General features: G+C 38.5%; 1 protein-coding gene across 9 annotated transcripts in view; it reads left to right on the top strand.

Moving 5' to 3' along the window:
• CTNND2 (catenin delta 2) overlaps positions 1–20,715 on the top strand; it is a 1,018,171-nt gene that overhangs the window by 939,698 nt on the left and 57,758 nt on the right. For 7 of the 9 annotated variants that reach the window (XR_009758379.1, XM_061589265.1, XM_061589259.1 and 4 more), the window contains 2 exons: positions 5,767–5,851; positions 11,322–11,447. Coding sequence is in view for 8 of the 9 variants with exons in the window: in XM_061589265.1 (XP_061445249.1) it covers positions 5,767–5,851; positions 11,322–11,447 (211 nt within the window). In the remaining variant the exon portion in view is untranslated. The remainder of the gene's footprint in view (positions 1–5,766; positions 5,852–11,321; positions 11,448–20,715) is intronic. The other 2 variants (XM_061589272.1, XM_061589250.1) reach the window with 1 other exon arrangement.

Genomic DNA, 20,715 nt, shown 5'->3' with positions numbered 1-20,715 from the left:
ATGGGCCAAAACTTCAAAGTTCTCAATGCTCATGTTACATATTTTTTAGATTAACTTTAAGAACATCTTTAAACCTCTTTTGCTTTCCACCGGTATTCCATTTTCCATCCTTAAATTGAGAGTAAAGTAGCTGCTTTGGAAAACGGTAATCAGGCATTCAAACAACATGGCCAGTCCAGTGAAGTTGATGTTGAAAGATCATTGTTTCAACACTGGTGGTCTTTGCTTCTTCCAAAATGCTAACATTAGTCTGCCTATATTCCCAAGTAATTTGCAGAATTTTCCAGAGGCAGTGTTGTTGGAATCTTTCAAGAAGTTGGGAGTGGTGTTTATTATTATTATTATTTATTAACTTTATTCCCCTCCTTATGGCCAAAAGGCCCTCAAGGCAGCTTACAAAAAACACGAATATAGCAATACATCAATAGAACATAATACATCAATACATCAATAAAATAATACAATTCTCAAAATTAAATAAGAAATAACATTACTGAAAAAGAAAAGAAAATAGCAATTACAAGCTTCCAATAGTAGGTATCATACTGTTTATAAATGCTCTATGTTTCACAGGCGTGCTGTAAGGTCCGTAGTACAATGGCTTTGTAAATAAACATTTTGGTCTCCCTGCAAATATCCCGATCTTTGAACACTCTACGCTTCATTCAAGAGAATGCGGCACTCACAGAGCTCAGACGATGTTGATTTTCAGCATCAGTATCAACTTTTATAGAGAGATGGCTGTCAAGATAAGAAAAGTGATCAACATTCTCCAGCATCACACCATTAAGCTGGATTGATGCTGCTACAGAGGGACTAATTCGCACCTGCTGATGAAGCACTTTGGGATTTTTTATATTAAGCAAGAGCCCAAGCTTTCCATATGCTTCTGCAAAGACGTTTAGGATAGTTTGAAGATCTTTCTCTGAATGTGCGGAGACTACATTATCATCGGCATATTTAGGTTCTACGACAGAGGTTGTAATTACCTTACTTTTTGCTTTCAGTCTACTGAGATTAACAGGTTTCCATCTGTTCAATATATGATTTCCACACCCTACTGTCCCCTCAATAAGGTGGAGAATCATAGCAATGAAAATAACAAATAAGGTCGGAGCAATGATGCATCCCTGTTTACTCCTGATCCGACTCTGAATGGATTTGTTTATTTATTTATTTATTTTATTTTATTTATATACCGCCCTAAGCCCGAAGGGTCTCTGGGCGGTGTACAAAAAGATTGCTCTGAAAGCTACTGTATTTCAAAATTGTCACTGTCATGTTGTCATGAAGGAGTCGCAAAATATTCACAAATTTATCAGGGCATCCAATTTTCAAAAGGATGGTCCAGAGAGCAGTTCGATTCACAGGATCAAAGGCCTTAGTCAGATCAATAAATGCCATATATAAAGGTTGGTTTTGCTCCCGGCATTTTTCTTGAAGCTGTCATGCAGTGAAGATCATATCCACTGTCCCCCTGGAAGGGCGGAAACCATTTTGGAATTCTGGGAGGATATCTTCTGAGATAGGTAGGAGGCGATTCGCAAGGATCCTTGCAAGGATTTTATCTGCGGTAGCAAGAAGAGAGATACCTCGATAGTTCCCACAATCTGTTCTATCACCCTTTTTAAAAAGAGTGATAATTACAGTGTCCCTAAAGTCTTCTGGGATCTCCCCCCTCATCCAGATCTTTTCAATGAGTTTATGAAGTTGTTGTGAAGGTCAGGCCCACCTTCTTTAAAGACTTATTGATTTTTTTATTTTATTCAATTTTTATACCGCCCACAGCCAGAAGGCTCTCTGGGCGGTGCACAACAGTAAGTAAAATACAATAAAATCACATAAAAAACACTAAAAGGCAAACATATTAAACAATTAAACAATCTGGTACATATTAAAAGCTAATAAAATATATTAAAATGCCTGGGAAAATAAAAAGGTTTTGACCTGGCGCCGGATAGAAGTGTAGGCGCCAGGCGTACCTCGTCGGGGAGACTGTTCCATAATTCGGGGGCCACCACTGAAAAGGCCCTAGATCTTGTTACAACCCCCTTCATCAGGAATCCCATCAGGTCCACTAGCTTTGTTATTCTTCATTTGTTTAATGGCTTTACTGACTTTATCCAAATTAGGGGATACTGCAAACTCATCTCTAGTTTGTTGTTGCAGAATTTGCGAGAAGACCTCACCAGCCACAATAGAGTTACAATTAAGGACATCATGGTAGTGCTGCTTCCAAAGCAATAGACTCTTAATCCTTAAGAAGTTTGGTACCATCCATTGAAGTAAGGGATTCGTACCATGATTTGTTGGTCCATAGATGGCCTTTGTGGCATTAAAAAATCCCCATATATCATGAGCATCTGCAAAATGCTGGATTTCTTGAGCTTTCTTTATCCACCAGGCATTCTTAAGTTCTCTAGTTCTTCGCTGGAACTCAGCCTTTGCACTGGCATAGATTTTATTCTTAGCAGCACAGTTAATGTCATTCTGCCATATCCGGAAGGCTCTTCTTATCTTGTCGGTGATACATTCAATCTCAGTGTCATTCTCATCAAACCAATCCTGATTTTTTTGGTTTGGTATCCAATAGTTTGTTCACATGCTGCGATAATGGAAGTCTTCAGTTTAATCCAATGTTCCTCAACATTTTCAGGGAGTTCCATAGGTAGATACTTCTTAAGCATTGTTTGAAAACAAGCTCACTTAATAGGATCTTGAAGGGCATGGATGTTCATTTTACGCCTTGGTTTTCTTCCTTAGAGCCTATTTTGAGGAACAATATTAATGGTCATAGTGGATCGAATTAATCTGTGATCTGTACAGCAGTCATCAGCACTCATCGTGGCCCTAGTGAGGAGTACATCATGACGATCTCTACCATGGACAATTATGTAATCCAGAAGATGCCAGTGCTTCGACTGAGGGTGCTTCCATTATGTTTTAAATTTATTTTTCTGGCAAATGAACGTGTTTGTAATAACAAGATTATGCTCTGCTCATTTAGTCAGAAGTAGAATTCCATTCAAGTTGCTATTGCCAAATCCTTTCCGAATGGTTTCTGGCCATAATCAAAATCATGCCTGACTCTTGCATTGAAATCACCCAGGAGGATAATTTTATCCTCCTTAGGTATCTCTGATAAGATGGTGTCCAGCTGGGTATAAAAAATTTCCTTGATTTGTTCATAAGCACTTACAATAGTTGCCTGCTGGTTGTTGGCAAATTTTAACTGGTAAGTTGAGAGCCGTTCATTAATGCCAATAGGAACTTCTGACAAGAGCTTCACAAGATTAGTTTTAATAGCAATGCCTACTCCATGTATTCATAGTTCTTGTTCAGGCAGTCCTTTCCAGAAGAAGCCTCCTTTTTCTTCCTTCAGTTGTCGTTCTCCTGCTCTTTGAATTTCTTGGGGTGCTACTATGTCAATATTAAAACGTCTCAACTCCCTCGTGATGATGGCAGTCCTTCATTCAGGACGTTAACTATATGTATTGTCCAGCAATGTCCATATATTCCATGTTCCAAAATTCAATTGACTTTTGCAACCGCTAAGTGGTGACCCCTCTGGACGCGGTAATCCAATCAGGGAGAGAGATGAGGTAGACTATGTTTAGGGAACCGTTTCTATCCCCCTCCCCATACTGGGTGAGCAGAGTAGATCCTGAACAGGACTGCTCAGTCATGGATATAACTGCCAAACTACTCAACTGCCTCGGTCATTGAATCAGGGTGACTGAATCTGTATCCACCACCCATGTGCCAGTCCATGACTAGGGGCTTCCGGATTTCACAGTCCTGCTCCCATTGCCATTTGCCGATTGCCACGGGACTTTTGTTTTGGTTGGAGGATGCCTGTGCATATGAATTTGTTTTATGTGGGGAGATGGGCACACACTGATCAACACACAATCTTGACAGAAAAAGGTTTTGATCCAATGGCATGGATACCACAACGATTGGAAGTCTTTTATCTGCTGCAGCCTTCATCCGCCTTCACAGCTGTTGTAACATACACATTGTTATCCTGCCAATTGAGGACATTCTTTCTTGGATTGTTCTTTGTCTGATTTCTCTCCCTTGACCTTACCACCATGGGTGACCCTGCTGGGAGTACATGACTCCCAACGGCATCTCTCACAGGGTTCATTGGAACACTGAAGCCCACTCGCCACTACAAGGTGACGATCCAGTGAGGGGCATCAGAATTACAGAAGGTAGACAAGAAAGGCATTATGTTAAAAAATGGACTATATTATGTTTTTGGAATGGTATACTATAGAATAATGTTTCACACTTAATAATGACGTAAGAAAGCTTTTAGCTATAATGATGATTCTTTTTATTTCAAGATGTTCATAATTAAAACTGTAGAACTTTTAGACTATAATTTTATATTACCAAAAATTTTAAAGTGGTGGTGAATTTGTTTCCATGAAGAGTCCCAGGGGTGTAGTCATCTGGGTCTTAGGGTGGTAGTCTTACAACCCTTACTTTTTTGGGAGCAGGGTCACAGCAGGATCCCTATGTCTCCAGCATCCTACAAGCCATGGAGCATGAAAGGGGAGTATGTTAGCCACTGAGAAGAGTCTTCAACTCACTTCCTTGTTCTTTCCTGCTGATTGGAGCCAATCAGAGTGAAAGGAGGTGAGTCAGCCACTGAGAAAACTTTTTTCAGTAGCTAACACTCTCCCCTTTCATGATGATTGATTCCTAGGGACATTGTTGTTATAAAAGAAGGCATTAACAAGGATCTCATTCTCAACCCAGCAGCAAAAAAGGGGGGGAGAAGGGGTGGGGCTGTGACTGTCATGAAGGGATCCTGCACTACCAAATTTGCCACTACATTACTGATGAAGATATATTGTGTTGCATCCAAAACCTGTACAATACTAGTCCCCTGCACCTTGGAAAAGTTTCTCAGCAGAAGCTTTTGGGCAATGACACAAGGTGTTGCAGCAAGGAGAACAGGGAAATTCCTGTTGTCCAATCAATCTTCCATTCACACAAGTTTGGATGCAACACATTATTTGTTTCACTTTTCAACAACATAGGATTCCCAAACAGCTTACAATTTGTATAGAAATGCATTAAAATCAATTCAAGATAAGAAAAATAAGACTTTCGAATCCAGCAATTTGAATTAGCTCTTATCCCAGTATTTTCTGAAGATCATCACATCTGCCCTTTCATCAGTCAAAGCAAGCACATTGCTACCTGTGATGATCTGCCTGCAGGTCTATACGTATGAAATCCAACAGTGTTAGACAGGATATTTCCAAATTATCTTAACATCTTTGCTGCATTTGTGTATTATTGAGGTTCCTACTTGTAGGGCTGTTTTTTCTTACTGTTATCTCTCTTTCCAAATCACAATGGGGTGCATCATGTTCTCAGTGAACTCTCTTACCTTTCACTATATTTACTTTCGACCCTCTTCCAACATTTAATAAATATTGAAAAGAAAGGAAAGACGTTGGCCAAAAAGAGCTCATCTCCCACATGATAAGTAAGTACTGTCGCTCAATAGTAGAGCACATGCTTTGCAAGGCCCAGGTTCAGTCCCCAGCATTTCTAGAAGCCTCTCTGAAACCCTGGGGAGGTGCTTCCAGTCAGTGTTGACAACACTTGTGTTCTAACTTCTCATAAACACACCTCTCATAAACCCACCTCTCATAAAGTACTAACTAAAATTATGATTATTAGACTGCTTCCTTGAGGTTTTCAGTTACTCCTGTGTCTTTTTCCCCCTTTTTTCTTAAATAGGCACTCACCAAAAGTAGTGAAGGCAGCATCTCAGGTCTTAAATAGCATGTGGCAGTACAGAGACCTGAGAAGTCTCTACAAGAAGGTAAGATTTATTTAGTAATGTTTTTCCATTCTTAAAATTAGTATCTCTTGGGGTGGAGATGTTTTAGATTAAAATTAGTAAAAAACCAAATATTTGAAATGTTAGCAGGAATATAAATTTCTGCCTTACACATACATACTGTGAGTGGTCAGATCAGAGGCACCATTTCAATTTTGTTGGGGGATGTTGGGCAAAACATTTCAGTAGGGGAAAGATATTTTGACAAGGACCAAAGAGTTGTTTATGGATGCGTTCAAAGTTCAGTTATATAAATGGCAGTATATGTTTAAATAATTTATTATTGGTTGTTTTCCACAAGCTGTGATGGCTATGTTTTAACTTCATTTTCTGAGGCAAGATGCCTCTGAATGCCAGTTGCTGGGAATCACAAGTGTGTAGAGTGGTGTTGCCCTCTCGTCCTGCTTGCATTTGGTTGGCCACCATGAGAACAGAATGCTGGGTTAGATGAGCCTGTGGCTTGATCCAGCAGAACTCTTCTTATGTTGATATAGTCACATGATTCCTAAGAACTATGGGAATATGATCATCACAGAAGAATCACTGTATTTTTTTTAAAGGGCAGAACAAAGAGCCTTTGTCATGCATGCCTAGTACATAGGCCCATTTAATAATTATCATGCAGTTTGTACAACTATTGAGCTGGCCAGGGGAAGGATTTTAATTTAGGGTCACTTTCCTGAATCTGTGAGATTTAGGCACTAATAGCTCCTTCACACTATGATGCAGATTCTGGGCAGGAGAGGGAATGGAACTAGCTATGGGCACAAATAACAATGCAACAGAAATGAGATGAATAATAAAGAGTTTAATATTAGAATTAGGGCACCTATTACAGAAAAAGATCTAATAGTTATAGCAGAAGATTACAGACTTACAAAAGGAAAGATCTAGCTGAAATGCTTTTTCCAGAAATGGGACCTCTCACCAGAATCAATTTCTGAAGAGAAGACACCTGCTTTTATCAAAACAGCTGATTTTTAGATTGCTTCAGGATACACCCCAAAAAAGTGTGATTTATGATGTCAAGGAGTTTAGCATTTCCATTGGTCAATCATAAGTAAGGAATTCACAAGACTCACTTAATGAGATCATTTTGAATTATATACTCCCTAATCTTGCAGAGGGTACCCTATTCCCCAATTGACCCAGTCCAAATGTCTGTTGAGATCCTCACTTACAGTTTGAGCATCTAAAATAACTTTGACCCCAAATCACACTGAGGTCATATCTGAATACATTTTTCTACCTATATAGAATTTTTCTCTAATCTTAGCAGTTTTGATACTAGATAGTTCCTTCTGTTTTATGACCATCTGTGATTACCTCATTTGATCAAGAATAGACCATTGCACCCAGGCCTGGCACCAGTGGGTGGCCAGGTCAAGCACTGGCAGAGGGCCCTGCGGCTGGCTGAGGGCCCCTGCTGCTAGCTAAGGGCCCCTGCAGCTGGAAGGGTGGAGAGCATGCACACACGGGGAAGGGGGGCACTACAGGTTAGTGCCAGCCCTGATTGCACCATTAGTTCTTAATGTCAGCTCTCAGTATTTTTCCACGGATTGGACAATTGGATGTTCTTTCACCTAGCTATTCTTATCAGTCAATAACAGGATGTTTCCAACAACTGAACTTAGGACACATCTGGTTTTACTTCTCATTTTTTCCTTTTTACTATTTTGAATTGATGAGACCAGTTACTAATTTAGCACATTTGAAGTGACTAAGCAGCATGTTGTGAAATTCTGCCTTTTTCCTTTTGCAGGCAGGTATGAGCACTTTCAGTTTTTTTTATAAGCATAGCCCACCTGAATAATTCAGTCAAATAGTTTCAGAAATAACAGGGTTCAGGATCTCACACATATATGGGTGCTCCTGAAGAATAATTACATATTATTGAAAACTTGTCCTAAATGGCTTAGAACTAGTACCTTTGCTCAGAATAACTTTAATTTTAAGTGCTGTGCTCTTTTATGTATTCTGGGTGCAGACTTTTCTTTAAAATAAGACCATTCAGCTGTGGAGGATTCCCTGTACTTTTGCCTGTCACCCCAGTTTTTCTGGGGGAAAGCTACGAAAAGCAAACTCCCAGCAAAGCAATGGGGAAATGTCTCCTTTGCTTTGCTAGTAGACTGGGTTTTAGAAGCTGTTTGGCTTAGAAAATTATGTGAATTGTTTATGGGTATTTTTTTAACTGCTTCATTTGTTACCAAATCTGTCAGAGGTGAGTGGAGACAAGGTTTCCCATCCCTAAATAATACCAAGCAGTTGTCTAATAATATGCACAAGAAAGTATTTTTTCTTTAATAAAATGTGGGTGGTGGTGGTGGTGGTGGTAAAGAAAGGGGTTTTGAAAACAGTTACCTGCAGCTTGAAAGGATTACTTTTTCACTTGAAGGAAAGAGAAACTTTGCTGCTATGTGATATTTGCACATTTCCAAGATGTTGACCTATAATGCAAGATTGGCTGAGTTTATAAATATACACTGTTGGAAGGGAATAAACAAACACAAGAGTTTCCTAAAATCTTTAACACAAAAGCAACACATTAGTAAACTTGGATTTACATAATCAATACCATATTTTCTCCAATGTATGTAGTTACACTTGAGAGGAAGCTCACTCTCTGCACTTGCTGATTCCGTCCATCCTCCCCAGGCGAGTTTAGATAACACTAAATACTGCTAGAGATGAGAAAACTGTGCATGGGGAATGAAGTAGTGACATGAAGGTACATGAAGTATCCTAGTCAGCCAAAAAAAGGCTTTTAAGCTAAAAGTACAATCCTATGTCTGTCTACTCAGAAGTAAATTCTGTTGAGTTCAATGGGGTTTACTCCCAATTAAGTGGGTACAGGATTGCAATGTAAATGGCCAAATTATATCTACAAACTAGGTAAGTGAGCTACAGAATTGCAGATGAGACTCAGTGTAAATAAGTGTAAAATAAGGCATCCAATCCTGACTTAACAGAGAAAACTCAGTGAAAACATCAGCTCACTGTGTTATAGCAGTGGGGGGAGGAGAGAAAGCAAATTCAGTGTCAGAAGTTGAAAGAGCTTGAAAATAAAACAGCAGTTAAGTAAATCTGTGTTGCTGATACATACATTCATACTGCTTTATAGAATATACTGATCATTCTATTTCAAAAAGGATGCCATACATGAGCCAGAGAAAGACAACTAAAACAAATAAAGGGTTGAAGCATTCTTATTAAGAAAAGTAGCATTTGTAATTAAGGAAGGATATGATAGAAGCTTTTCGAATTATAAATGGCATGGGGAGAATGGAGAGAAATTGTTGTTCTTCCCTTACACAATAATAGTATTCAGATTCATCCAATGAAACAGATTGGTAGTAAGCTCAGGGCAAACTCAAGGAATTTTTTTGTCAAGCAATGCATAATTAACTTGTGGGATTCACTACCACAATATGTGATGGCTTTAAAAAGGGCTGGAAATGCAATGGATTTAATAGCTATTAGCCTTGATAGCGACATGAAAATATCATGTTCAGGGATGATTCTAAGGTGCTGGGGAGAAACAGGGAATGGCTATTTCCATCTGTTTGTGAACCTGTTAGCATCCTCTGGCTGGCTGCCATTGGGAACAGAATGCTGGATGCTGCAAATGTAGGCTGCTGTCCTATACCCACCTGGGTATAAGCCCCACTGCACAGTGTGGGACTTCCTTCAGGGTAGACATGCATAGGATTGCTCTGTAAGTTTAACCCAGCAAGTTTTTATGTTGTCATGCTTTGGGTTTGATTCATCAAAACTCAGGACCCTCTTGTATTGCCAGTATATGCACTCCCTGCAAGCAACAGAAAGTGTTTCCTTCTCATTATACGACTACTTTTGTTTCACGTTGATCCTAATATTGTTAGAGTTCATTAAATATGGATGAAGTAATTCTTGCTTCAGATGATGATCCCAGAGTGAGAATGAAGCAGGGATATTTGCAAGGGTTACAACTGGCACCTTCAGATGTTGAGAGGATGGCACTAGGTTGGTTGGAGCAGAATGGTGCCTTAGTAAGTCTCTGTGAGAAAATAATTTGGGCTGTAAGCTGTATTACTGAATACCATTTATTTATGAGTGGCATATCATTAATTATTGTCACAGACCAACTTAGTGATGTTTTAATAGGGGTTTTTTTAAGGCTGTACTGGATCTTTTCTAATCTGGACATTTCCTTCAAAAGTAGCACATCTGATGCAGTTGAAAAGAGTACTGAAAAATATCTTGCTGAACATTTACATTATTTTGAAAGTGTTCAGTGCTCTTTTGCTCCTCTGGCTTCTGCTGCTTTGCACTATTTTCCTTTCATCATTTTTGCCCTCGCTGTGCTTGGCCTCATTTGCCCCATGTACTGCAGTTCTTTCAGCTCAGATATATGTGCTCTCACCAGGTCCTATCTCCTAATAGGTGTGTCCCCCACATTTTGAACCATTTGAAGTTTCCAAATAATCTTCAAAGGCAACTCCATGTAGAGTATGTTGCAAAAATCCATCCTGGACATTATCCAGCCTACATAAGAGTGGCTAGACTATATTTCTCCAAGAGCAGCACAACTTGTGTACCAACCTACATTGGGAAAAAACATGCCTAACTGATGCCCTTTGAGATTCAAGGAACAGATCCAGGTCTAGGAGCAATCTCTGATGGTGCAACTGCTTCAAAAGGAAGTACAACCATGTCTAGAACAGACTAACCACCATCTCCTGTGTCAGTCACACTTCTCCTTAACAATCATCTCACCTAGTCTGGGCTGAGCTTAAGTTTATTCATCCTTATCAAGCTCACCACTGACTCCAGACATCCATTCAGACTGTCGTCATCTCACCTGGTTCCACTGAAAAAGAGAAAACAAATTGTGTCAGCCACACACTGATGATATGTCACCTCAGATCTCCTCCCAGTTGTTGCATGGAGATTTTAAAGAACAAGGGGTACAACTTGCAGCATCATGTGTAAAGTCTTCCATTTATGTACTTCTTCAGTGGGCATGGTTACCATATCACCCATGAGATGTCTGTCTGATGCATCACCTACATGGTGAGATAATCATGTTCACTGAAGAACTACATGGGCTGAAAACTTTTCATGTAGTTCTTGTGGACTAGGAACAGATACTGAGGCACCAACAATCCAGTTGTAGGCCTAGAAAGAACTATTTTATTTCCATGCTAAACAACAACTAGTCTTCAGGCATATATTGTTTGCACTGTGTACCTTGGAATATATAGGGTTAGGGTAGGCAGGACTGAATTTTCTCTGCCACAGAATAGAAGTTAATCTGTAGCAATGGGACCTATTTCTGTCTGTATTTATAACTGTGCAAAAAAAAAGTGGCCTAGATCCCATATTTCTGTGTCATTGTAAAAAAAGAAATTTCATTGAAATACATGATTGATTGATTGATTGATTGATTGACTGACTGATTGATTTGTGGCAGCGGGTGGCCCCAGACTTCAGAGTGGCTGAGGACAGAGGATTTTCACCTACCAATCATTCTGAGTCATGGCACGCTCAGCATACCCTCTCCCAGAATCAAGAAACCAGAATCTATTCCCAAACCCAGGTATTCTGGCTGTCAGCTGACCAGTCTTGAATTGTGATATTTTTATTATTTATTTACTTATTTATTCTAAAATTTAAATGCCACCAATAGTGCCTCGCATAGCAGTTAACAAATAAAATATTAGCACATTTAAAATGTTAAATGGTGTTGAATGCATACCTAGATTTGCATCTGCAAGAGCATTGAAGAGTTTATTTAAATATTACTATAAATCAAAGTACAATTATAGAAAGCATTGTATAGATTATTATTATAATTACTTGCATCTTTGGCCAAATCTTCTATAATTCACTTATGTGAGTTGTGGAATTTACCGCTCTTGTGCTATTGTTTACTGACAGTGAGGCAAATTTAACACTATAAAGGAAGGCAATACAAAAAGAGGGTGGGATAAGTCCTTTTTCTAAGATATCCACAATTGATTGTCGTTTGTATATATATGTCATCATAAGTTTGCTCAATGCTTTGTTAGCATAGAAAATTATTTTCGTCACACATTTTGTTTTGTGAACTAGTGAAAAAATGGTATGAGTACAAAGTTTATGTGTCTTATTTGTTCTTTGAGACATGCAGGCAAGTATGAAAAGTTGGTCAACATTATTAATAGGTCCATACGCTATTAGCAATGACAGGGCAAATAGAACTGATATACTATAGGGTTGAAGAGTGTGAGCTTTAAGCCACAAAGTCCCTTGTTCAAACCTCAGCTCAGGCACTCCAGCTTTCTTCAAATGTTCAATCTAAAGGCATGGTGGTGCAAGTAAGAATATGCAGAGCAATTCCTCTCCATCCATGACACACTCCCTGGGCAATGTATGATCAGGATTAGTCTGAAGGGGGCTGCCTTATTCGTGCATAGAATTTCAAACGTGGAGATGACAATCCTGGTCAGTCATGGGGCACCCATGGTCCTCTGTCATCCTCAACCACTGGCCACGCTGGGTGGGGCTAGAGGCAGAAACACCATCAAGGTCAGGCAGGTGGTTTGGTTTTAAAAGGCAGCAGTCCAGTGGAAAGGGGGAGATATACAGCCAAGTTAAGGCACAAGAGTCTGTATGGCTTGCTCAGAGTTGGCTTATGAGTTTCTCGGACCTAGAACCAAATCTAATATCAGCCTCTGTTAGCTCTCCAGATCATCTGGCGTGGTTGATGTGACACAGTAGTCCACTTTGCCTATTACCTTTGGTGGGGTGGGGGCACATTCTGCAGGACAACAAAGATCAGATCAATAGGTCTCTCAGCCTGAGAGCTGTCCCAGTGGTGCAGGAAGTAAAGTACCTGGACCGTGCTCTCAGAATTTCTGGTTAGAGTCTCCTGGCTTTTTATAGAAAGGCTGTAGAGATTTTTTTATTATTATTATTTTAGGTAAATAGGTCTTTGCAATACAGAGAGCTATCGTATTAATTGCCTTTTGTTTTAACAGTGATATTTGATTATTAAATAAAAAGGTATATATAACTTGTTCACATGCCAAATGTTTTTAGCAATTATCTAAAACATAATAAGAAGGGTGCTTGCCTAATGTTTTTAAATATGCATTGAAACAGCAACATACACATTATGTTAAAGAAAAATGAAATATTGGATTTTTTAAAAAGCATGAGTCTCTTACTTCTAAAGCAGTCCTGCTAATTAGTACTTTGGTTTTTAATAGAATTTACAAGTCTGATTTATTTTATTATGAGCCACATTCAGCCCTCACCAAAGAATGCTGCCATTGATTTGGCTGGAATGAGAACAGCTTGTGTTAAATTATCAGATATAAAGTCTACATCATAGTGTACATAATGTGTTCAAAATGGAACAATGCCATAAGTGCACTCTGAGCACTTCTACACTGCAACAAAGATATATTTTTCAGTAAAAAGCGTATTCATTGTGTACTGATATGCCTTTTAAGTCTCAGAGATATGACACCTATATTTCTATCACCATTTCACTATCGTTAATTATTTCCTTTGCGTTCTAGGGCTATATTGTACTACACCAGTTTTAATCATCTTGTATCATAACTCAGCAGGAGAGAAATATGTAGTTAGCCTGGTTTCCCCCTCAGTATCCGTGTCTTGTAAATCATCCTTTGCTATGGTGACTCCAACATTAAACAGACAGATCCTGATTTGTCTCTAAGCATATGGATCAGAGTGCAGAAAATCACGAAGCTTGCAATATAAATAACTGATTGAAACAAATATATTCAGACTAAACAAGTGTGAGCAACTACACAAATACCAACTCTGTGCACATTTGAAACATGTATATGGAAATTAGTACCTCAGATTTTGCAGAGTAGGTTTTCTTGTGGGCCCTAAAAAACATTGCTTGGCAGTGGATGTCATAAGGGAAGTATTCTGCAGGCCTCTTTCTGAAAATCCAATTATTTGAAACCACATTAAATTATTTGAAACTACATTAGCCTAAATCCCAATACTTCAATTTAACTAGGTGATGATTTAGGCTGATAATATCTCTAAATTTTGTATCTGAAGGTTAAAATGTAGAATAAGCTATTATTTTGTCTTTCAAAATGATATTTCTGCCAATTCCCGTGCATCTTTTATTTCGGATGACAATACTACCAAAGAATAAAGAATGATGATATCATATTAGCAGTTTTTGTATATTTATCATAACTTCAAGTAAAGATTGCCAACCTAAAACAAGTTGGTATGTCACTATAGCCTTTCTTTTGTATGTCTTCTATTGGGCTAAAGTCTGATTCACCTGCATTTGGTTAATTGCAAAGATATGCCATTCTATGGGTTGCAAGCTGCAACATGACTCTCCAAATTATACAGGCAGTGGAAACTTGTGGCCCAGATGGATTGGGCTGGTTATGCCACAGAGTCAGGCTTACACTCCTACCTACTTTTCTAACACTGTACTGCTAGGTACAGGCAGAATCACAACAAAGCACAGGGGAAGGAGCTGCATGTATACTGTAGACCAGCAAACTAGGTTGGCATTTTTAATTTGACTTGACATATGGCACACTTGTCAAAAAAGTTGGCCATGAGTGACATGTGAACCACATTCTCTATGGGCAGCTTCATCACTTAATGACTACACCACTTACTTACTTGCATATGTGCATGGGCCATCACAGATTAAACATCTCCAGTAGAATTTTCGTAGCCACACTTTCCAATGGAGTTGGTCACGCATTAAGCTGCGAGTCATCAGGCAGTAGATGATAAGTAACGAGGAAATGATATACATACCATTGTGAATTAGCCCTGTTTCTTGCTTTTTACATATCATTTTAATATAGGTGTAATTGAATATAGCATTAAACTTCCCAAAACAGATTAGATTCTTATTATGAATACAGATCTCATTGGTCCCTTGCGTGGGAACAGGATTGACAGATTGTGTCAAATGAGTCAATACACAAATGATGACACTACAAAGAAGTGGAAGATCTGAACTAGTGCATGCATAGAAGGTTATTTCTACTTTGAATGTAAAATTACTAATCAAGGGCTCTTTCACAAACAAACTTAAGAAAATTCAAGCCTAATAATTATTTCTATTTTTTCCTTTTAATCAAAGCATAGTAGTATATGTAATCTAAGTGTGTGCTATAAGACTGCTTTAAAAAAAACCTCAAAAATATTGTTTAATCTTACCAATATACTAAATATGTTCTAATCCACTTCTTGCATAATGTCCAACAGCTTCTATATGTTTCCTAAAGCCACATCATTTATTCGGCCTGCTTATATGTGGATTTAGGACCACAACAAATTTCAGGGAGCTTTTCACAGCTTTAGTTATTAAAAGGTTCTATCTTTGCAGACAGAGAGTAGCTTCTTTTGATCTTTTGGTAAGAAAGACAGACAGATTCTCTGTACAGCAGCAGTACCTCAGTCTGAGTAATTGACTGACAATCTTCCCTTTGAAGTTAGTTATTTAACAAAATCTTAGACTTGCTCCAGGCTAGAGAGAGTCAGAGGTGTCTGAAGGGCTTGTGTAGGTCAAGGCTGCTGTAACTTTCTAGTCTGTCCAGAAGTACAGTGATATGCCTTTGGAGATTTCTTTGTATTCTTCAGGCATGACCTTCAAAATATTATGATTTCTTCATAACCTGACAGCCCCAACCTATCTGTAGGTTTTACAGCACAAGCAATTTCACCACATTGCTTGCTCCTCTGGGCAAATGAGTAATTTGGCTCAGTACTGTCTTTTAGGCGCCAGGTTAAGACCTGGCTATACTCCCAGGCATTTTAATGTTTTACGTTTAATTTTGTTAGTTAACTTGCTGTTATGTGTTATTGATTTTATTATATTATTGTATTTTAATCCAGTTTTGTACACCGCCCAGAGAGCTACTAGCTATGGGCGGTCTAGAAATGAAACGAAATAAAAATAAATAAATAAAATAAAAATAAATAAAGTGGCTCTCCCCCCGGAGATGTCAAAGATTGACCCTAGGTCCTTCTGCATACAAAGCACACGCTTTTCCACTGAGCCCTGGCCCTTCCCCATGGCTGGACAGCAAAGGGCTAGCTTGTATGCAGTCTGGGTGATCTGTCCACCCTTTTATCTCAGAGAGGGTTCACACAAGCAAATCCTAATTATGCACTTATGCCTTGGTCTTCATTAAACATTTTACATTTGGTGAACATATGAGCCAGCCCCAAGTATGAAAGGAGAGCTGCTGCTATAGCCATTTAGCTGGCACAAGGCTGTATTTGTGGTAGAAACAGAAAGGATATTTTGTTTTGCCATTCAAGTCATACTCTGGACTCAAAGAGATGTAGTAGCATTGCTGTCATGACATCTTTTCCAGCTCCCTTTGCCGATATTCCCCTACCATGCTACAATAAAGCTAGGCATAATGCCTAGTTATTCCCTGCTCTTAAGGGAAATTAAACAAAGTGACTGGTGCATGTAGCTAGAGAACATACATTGTGCCAGAACCATATGAGTGAGTCAATGATAAGCTAGTAGTTTCAGCTCTTTCATATTCTGTGTTGTCTAGTTACACACTTGTTCAAGAAACAGCTCTGGGAATATTGGCTTATTAGTTTTCTTGCTGACAATATTGGGGGGAGGGGAAGCTGGCTGCTGTTCCTTGAATAACGCTATAGAAAAATTTTGTGGTCTTATTTTTATGGCTCAAGACTTCATTCATTTAATCATTAGGTGAATCAACTAAAATTTTAATTACAGATTAAACTTGTGTCCTTGAATTAAACAGTTGGGAGATCGACTTCCACATAACTGAGCAGACTGCACAGGCAATCTTCTAAAAAAAAATGCACCTCTATTAAACTTGCATTAATTGACCCACTAGCTTTAATTCATTTAATGGATTAATCAACTAAAGCATCTTTAACTAGATGACAGTCGTCCTTTGTTTCCTCTGATGTAGAATAGAATTTAAATTTAATTATATCCATAATAGTTGCTATAAATGAAGGTATATCATGAGTTGCTTAGAATGTCAAGTGTACACTTGAAATATCAAAGGATCCTCCAGAACACCATGGCAGGTGGTTCTGGGGGTTGCAGGGGGCAGCTGGAATTAGTAAACTCCCTCTCTTCCTCCTCCAGCAGGAGCCTCCACTCGATCCCAGTCCCTTCTGCATACAGGAGTCCTTCTCTTACAGAAGGGCAAGTCTGGAAACAACCCTATATGTGACCATGCATTTAAAACCATATATTTAAACAAATAAATATTCGCCTTCAGTCTATACCTAGTTTTCATGGCTTCCGTGTACAACTGCAAAATATATTGTAATTATCTTGTCCTTTTATGAAAGTAGTTCCTTTCTATTCCCATTGTATCAATGGGGAGCGAAGAGATACTTCATTTCACAGGGCCACCTAAGGATTGGGTAACTGCAAGTTATTTTCTGAATAGATTTAATTCCTTTAGAGCCTATAAAAAGATGTTACCTCATAGCATTGTAAGCTGACCAGAAAGGGATTGAAGAGCAATTTGTTCTCAGCATGCTATATTTTAGATCTCTCCCAAATTATATATTTTAGATCTCTGCCACTGACCCTAATTTCATATTCATTCCTATCTAGAATTAGTAGATACAATCCTAACTCTTGGACAATAGCTGTGTAAAAGAAAGTTTATTAATCCCCGATACACAATTGACCCATTATTCTGCATTCTGGACAGCCTATTATCTATCATAGCCTAACCCTGCAGTTTCTGAGGCTGTTCCCTGTATCCATGGAAAGCTGTTACAGCCTTTTCTCCTTCTCTATCTGTTGCCCTTCAAAATAAGTGCAGAAATACTGGATCCCTCTGATTGTAGCAAACCAACTTAAATTCAGGCTATTTTCCACAGACACAAGCATTTTACCACACAGCTGAAGTATTGGATGGAGTCACTTTAACTTTGAGGGATTACTAGTTCTAGTTGGGACTGTGTGGATCAGTGGAAGGGGGTTACATATGCATGATTCTGTGTTCTGAAAGGGGAAGGTAAGGTCAAATTATATCATTTTCTAAACACTTTTAATTCCCACGATTCAATGCTTGCTTCCCCCATCTTCCCTTGACCAAAGCTAGACATTGCATTCCCTCTAGCAAGCGTTACCTAGGTAGACCTGTTTGTCTATATTCATTGGCTCAGGGATGCTATGGGGGAAAAGCAGGAAAGGGACAATAGAGTTTTCCATGTTTCAGACTGCATGTGATTATTCCTCAGCAAGGCCAGATGAAGGTGGGTGGGAGTAGAGATGAGATCCGCATTTCAGTGCCAGTTCAATTTTTGCTTCCCGTACCTCTTCGTCAGGGATCAATGTTAGCTATTTGTGATAAATACCAATTTGGGTTTTTTCCCACAAAAATTAGATCTTTTTTAAAATATAATTTGTTAATAGATTTTTAAAATATATCTATATTTCCTCAAAATATCAGTATTAATACTGATGTTTTGAGGGAAATATTAATATTGATATTTTGAGGGAAATATTGGTATTTTTGAGCTGATTTTTTTTTAAAAAAAAACTGTTTCAGCCACAGAAAACTGCTAGAAGAAAACCCGATCCACAAGGACAAAAAAAAAAAAAAAGTGAATAAATAGGAAATCCATGTCAAATTCATTTTTTGTGAAATTCAAGCACATCCCTAGTTGGGAGCCCTTGTGCCAAAATAGGGCTCCCTACCCCCCCCCAAAAAAACACATGAAATAAGGTACCACAAAATAACTCTTGTAGTATTCCAGAGACTTAAAAAAAATTATTATGGTATAAACTTTTGTGGACTTCAAAAAATACTACTACGCTACTGTGGAGTTTCACAACTCTCAACAAAACACACACACAAAAACACTTTGCTAACCTTGATAAACAAAAAGAAGATACTCTGAATATGTGCAGTTTCGCATTTTAAATGTCCTTAACTCATCATTATTATTGCTCACTTCCTGCATTCAGCCAGTCACCAACTCCCAGCTTAATCTACCTCACATGACTGTTGAGAAGATACAGGAGGCGTAAAATGGCTGCAAAAAAGGGGACTCATTGTTTGTATCATAGGCATCAAATTTTGGTTTCTTTAACCAAAGTGATTTATATTTGTACTATAAAGGGCATGTTTTCCTGTTCCTCTCTCACCGAAACTAGTATAGGTCCAAGACTCCAACCAATCTTAATCTGGCCTGATTATTGCATATTTTAGATGCACGTCCCAATTGAGCTCACTCCCAGATTAGTGCGCATAGGGGATTGATTCGTAAGGAGTTATTTTAGGCTGGTTAGCACTTGTGGTGAGAGACTGTGATCTGCTTTCATTTTTTAAATTATTTATTTATTTATTACTATTATACTTTTACAGATAAAATAGTAAGGAAAAGAATAGTTAGTATTTTTCCTAACGGCATAGTTAAAAAAAGAAACCCATTTTCCAGTGTTCTCCCCCAACAGCAAAGTCAGTGAGGTAATTAGCAGGATTTGAAAATGTTACCGAATAATTATTTTATTTTATTAATGTTTGTTTTACAATTGTTTGATTTTATACCCCTCTTTTATAAAATAACTTGCTACCTATATTTGTTTTGCCACTTCCTCACAAGAAAGCCAAAGGTGCAATCCTGTACTCACTTATTTTGGAGTCTGCCCCATTAAATGGTATTTATACCACTGTACTGTACTTTTGCCACCCTTGGCTCCTTCTGGGAGGAAGGGTGGGATACAAATTTAATAATAAATGTAATAATAAATCTTAATGAGTGCCTGGACTTTAGCTCCTGCACAGCAGAAGACATGACAATGCCTCTTTGCAAAGTTTTCAAATTTTGCATTCGCACTTACTGTGTAATAGTATTTGCAGAAAATAACTTGTAAGGAGTGCCTGATCTCAGGCAAACCCAGCACAAGAAATATGCATTCTGATTGCTAGGATAAAAGGAAGGACAAACTCCAGGCTGACTCCAGGTTTTTGTAGGCATTTCATCATCATACTATTAGTAGGCCCCTTTTGGTACTGCTCCTTGTAGGTAGGGTTGCCATATTGCCCTGTTAGCCGGGTTTTACTTGGATTCTTTGCATGCCACCCAGCACCTGTTTAGCCCCTTAGGTGGCCCAGATTCTCTGCTTTAATTTTTTTTAAAAAAGTTTCTAGGTGGTCCAGTTCTCGAGATATACATAAAAATGACAGCCGCCCCCAACTGTTAAATCTTTCTTTAAACAGTACTGTATAGCACTTCATAGCTTTAACCCCGCCCATTCAGGATTGCAGCCAATCAGTGAAGCCAGGGTTGCATTTGGTTGACCTGAGGCAGTGTCTAGAAAACCTCATTGCAATGCCAGAAAATGGTGGTTTTCCCCCCTGTTTATCTGAAAATCTCATAAATTGGGTAAGCATATACATTTCAGTTTTTTTTCCCTCTTGTGTGCAGGAGTCAGATTCTGGGCAGTGTTTTGAAAACCTTCCCAATACTTGCTTTTGTAAAAGCAATGGTAATCCCATATGCCCAGAGTAAATCCCATTGAATTCAATAGGACTTACTTTTGAGTAGACATGGTTATGAATGTGCTGAAAATCAATGGGACTTTGGAGTGAATTTAAAAAAGAATTGTGTTTGTGTTCTAACTCTTTCTGTCCTCCTCTCCAGTCCTATTTTAAAGCAAGTAGGCAGGGCTTACCTACGTATTACAGTTTTTATTCTGTAGGAAACTAATACTGATTTTTTTAAAACTAATACTGATTTTTCTGCAATGACCAACTGGTTTGACAATAAACTATTATATGGGCTGTATGTATTTATACATCTGCAGTGTGTGTGTGTGTGCGCGCGCA

Source organism: Rhineura floridana, chromosome 1, assembly GCF_030035675.1.
Source record: "Rhineura floridana isolate rRhiFlo1 chromosome 1, rRhiFlo1.hap2, whole genome shotgun sequence".
Lineage (NCBI taxonomy): Eukaryota > Metazoa > Chordata > Lepidosauria > Squamata > Rhineuridae > Rhineura > Rhineura floridana.
The sequence above is the reverse complement of the archived record's forward strand: the minus strand, read 5'-3'. Positions and strand labels throughout refer to the sequence as shown.